The sequence below is a fragment of the Populus euphratica genome, unplaced genomic scaffold (assembly GCF_000495115.2).
Source record: "Populus euphratica unplaced genomic scaffold, PopEup_1.0 scaffold117.1, whole genome shotgun sequence".
Classification (NCBI taxonomy): domain Eukaryota; kingdom Viridiplantae; phylum Streptophyta; class Magnoliopsida; order Malpighiales; family Salicaceae; genus Populus; species Populus euphratica.
This window is the reverse complement of record NW_011500008.1, coordinates 92766-95965: the sequence shown is the minus strand read 5'-3', so window position 1 is coordinate 95965 and position 3200 is coordinate 92766. Positions and strand designations below refer to the sequence as shown.

Genomic DNA, 3200 nt, shown 5'->3' with positions numbered 1-3200 from the left:
ATATATTCTTTTTAATTAATAAATGCAATAAAGAAATATATTCAGAATTTGTATGAGGATTTTGTTTGTATATCATTCATTCATAATTAATTGAGTAATAAATGCATATTTATATACTCTTACATTTCTCGAAGAACATCATGACTTGTTATGTTGCATATTTAAAAAATTAATTTTAAATTTGATGAAATTAAATGAGAAAAAAATAGAATAATTAAAAATTAAGTCGTTATTATTCTTATTATTTACCAAACCAACAAATTAAAGATGTTAATTAATCCAACACATTTAACACATCCATTATTTTCATTCCGTTTTCTTTTTATTTTCTTTTCCTTTTATTTTATATTTGAAATTAAAAGGGAGCCATGCATATTTTGATTATCATTGTAAAAGGTTACCATTGACAACTCATTTAGATAGCAAAAATACAAATGTAATAAATAAGAAAAATCCAAAACCTAGAAGTGAAAAAGGAAGAAAGATGAATAATAAACAAAGAAGTAAAGTCTAGCACAGCTCAGGTACTTTATACTATCCCCATGCTTGTCATTGGATTTTAATCTATTTTTTATTAAAATTTATTTTTTATTTTAATATATTTAAATTGTTTTTATATATTAATATCAAGTAATAAATACTTTAAAAAATAACTATTAAGCAAAGTATTAAACATCCCTCGGCAAAAAGAGAATTTCATTTTTAGAAAGTATAGTAACAGCAATACTCTTTGGAGAAGTAACAAGCCACCACTCGCCACCCCCGTTATTTTATTCAGGCCCCGTCTGCCATGCTAGAACACAAAAAAGATGCTCTCATATTTTCATTTTGGTCCTTCCCTTCACTCCTCAAAACCCCACCAGGCCACCACCACCCACCAGATCTCCACTCTCTCTCTCTCATACCCAACTCTCTTCCTTTCTCTAAAGACTTAACGTTTACATCTTCTCCTCTAAAGCTTCATTGCTTTCTCTCCACACACACACACACACACACACACATTTCTTGGTAAAGTTCGGCATTTACTATTTATCTCTTTGTATATATCTATACAGATGTATAATACCAGCTAGCTAGCTAGCTATTATTTCAAGTATCAATGGAGGGGCCAAAATTCTTTACCGGCGGATACAATGACTGTGGAGCCACCGAGTTCTTTTCGGAGAAGAAAAGCTCAGACCAGAAAGCAGACCAGCATTTCACGGTTGAAGACCTCTTGAATTTCCCTAACGATGATGATGATGATATAATGGCAGGTGGTTTTTTCAGTGATATTGATGGTATCAAAACCACTAAAAAAAACTGCATCACCGCCAATCATTCTTTCACCAACACTCACAGCTTCAGCTCCGCCTCCGTCGAATATGGCCAGACCTTTGCCGATTCTCAGTTCTCCACTGAGCTTTGCTTTCTGGTAATTTATTATACACACTCTACTTAATTTAGTTAGTGTTGTTTTTTCCTTTTAATTAATAAGAAATATGAATGATAATTATTTTCCTAAAACGGAGTACTTATTAGTCTAAACGGTTCTCTATAATTTACAATGCTTACGTGAATTTGAGTCTTTTCTTTTCTTTTCTTGCTCCAGTACGATGACATGGCTGAGCTAGAATGGCTTTCAAATTTTGTGGATGACTCATTTTCAACTGATCAGAGCCTCCAAACCAACATCCACGTCCTATCCGGATCCAAACCACCCACACCCGAATCCTCCTCATCCGAGACCCACCACCCTGAACCAATAACCTGTAACCCCAGCAACCCAGCGTTCCAGCCTGAAACTCCACTGCCTGGCAAGGCCCGTTCCAAACGCTCTCGGCCTGCACCATGCGACTGGTCCACCCGCCTCCTTCATGTCCCATCCACCACTAAAATGTCATCTGAAAAGCAATTAAGGGAGAACCCAGATCCAAACCTCGACTCGAATGCTATAGTCCGCAGATGCCTACATTGCGGAGCAGAGAAAACTCCGCAGTGGCGGACTGGGCCCATGGGCCCAAAAACGCTGTGCAATGCATGTGGGGTCCGGTACAAGTCGGGTCGGTTAGTGCCCGAGTACCGACCCGCAGCAAGTCCAACTTTTGTATCAGCAAAGCATTCAAATTCTCACAGGAAGGTCTTGGAGCTTCGGAGGCAGAAGGAAATGCAAGGAGCACAGCAGCATCAGTTCCTCAGTCAAAGCTCCATTTTTGGCGTATAAAACGGTGGAGATGATTTCTTGATTGCGTCATCATAGCGGGTCCCTAAGTTACGGGCACATGACTTAGTGGGTCTCCAAGTAGGATACCGGTACTTAAATTCCAAGTAATATTTTTCAGTCCTCGGATTTGAATTTTTAGTGTATTTCTTTCCTGGCACTCATGAAAAAACAGAAAAATTAAGAGGGGGGTGGGGAAGGAACCCTAATGTACTCTTAATTGCCAAAATTGGCAAAATCTAGAACTAATTATCTTTCCCCTCGAGTGAGAATCTTACAACATGGTAAACGACACCAAGCTATTTGGTCAGAATTACATCATCTTCAATCTTCATACATCCCAAAAATACAGAATTCCGCATCCCAAAAATGAAAGAAAGGGATCAAAGCAAGCAAGCAATATATTCTCTTTCCATAAAAACCAGCAGGTTTAAGAGGACAAAATATCTAGTGACATTTTTCTGGAATCAATCAAATGTTGCAGCACATTTGTGAAACGTTCTGGGCCACAGGAAGAAAGTGGTGCCCTCTACATTTGCACATGCCCGAAGATTTTGCTGGCAAGTTCATGGACTTTGATTAGACAATTTTTAGCGATGGCGCCCTTAATTTCTCTGATTCGAAGATGAGAAGCAAAATTAGTGAGCATGGATTTCAGTGAAGAATAATCAAACGGGATAAGCATCGTCTAATGCACGTATCACCCACTTAGAAACAGGGAAGACTATTGTGAAACCAAGATCGAGAAAGAGAGAGGGAAGGAGTGAATAAAAATTTGAGAGAATTTGGGTTATTAGTTTACAAAATGGTGCTCAAGACCATGTGAAAGTTATTAATTTAAATGATAAGAATTTGGGTATGGGGTTCCACGTATACTATAATCTTCATGGTTATGAGTCAAATCTCTAATATTCTTTCTAGCTAGGCTGTGACTAATTAGTCATGGGGTGTATGTGATGAGGTTAAGTGTCAGAATTAACTTGTTATTGTGCTCAACTAG

The 3200-nt window shown here is 37.6% G+C and overlaps 1 protein-coding gene across 1 annotated transcript; it reads left to right on the top strand.

Annotated features, from left to right (window-relative positions):
• The first annotated feature begins 781 nt into the window (after positions 1-781).
• Positions 782-2521, top strand: LOC105141273 (GATA transcription factor 9-like). Its single transcript, XM_011048455.1, has 2 exons — positions 782-1414; positions 1592-2521. Exons 1-2 carry the CDS (start codon positions 1100-1102, stop codon positions 2201-2203), a joined length of 927 nt encoding a protein of 308 aa, XP_011046757.1. The 5' UTR covers positions 782-1099; the 3' UTR covers positions 2204-2521.
• Positions 2522-3200: the final 679 nt, after the last annotated feature.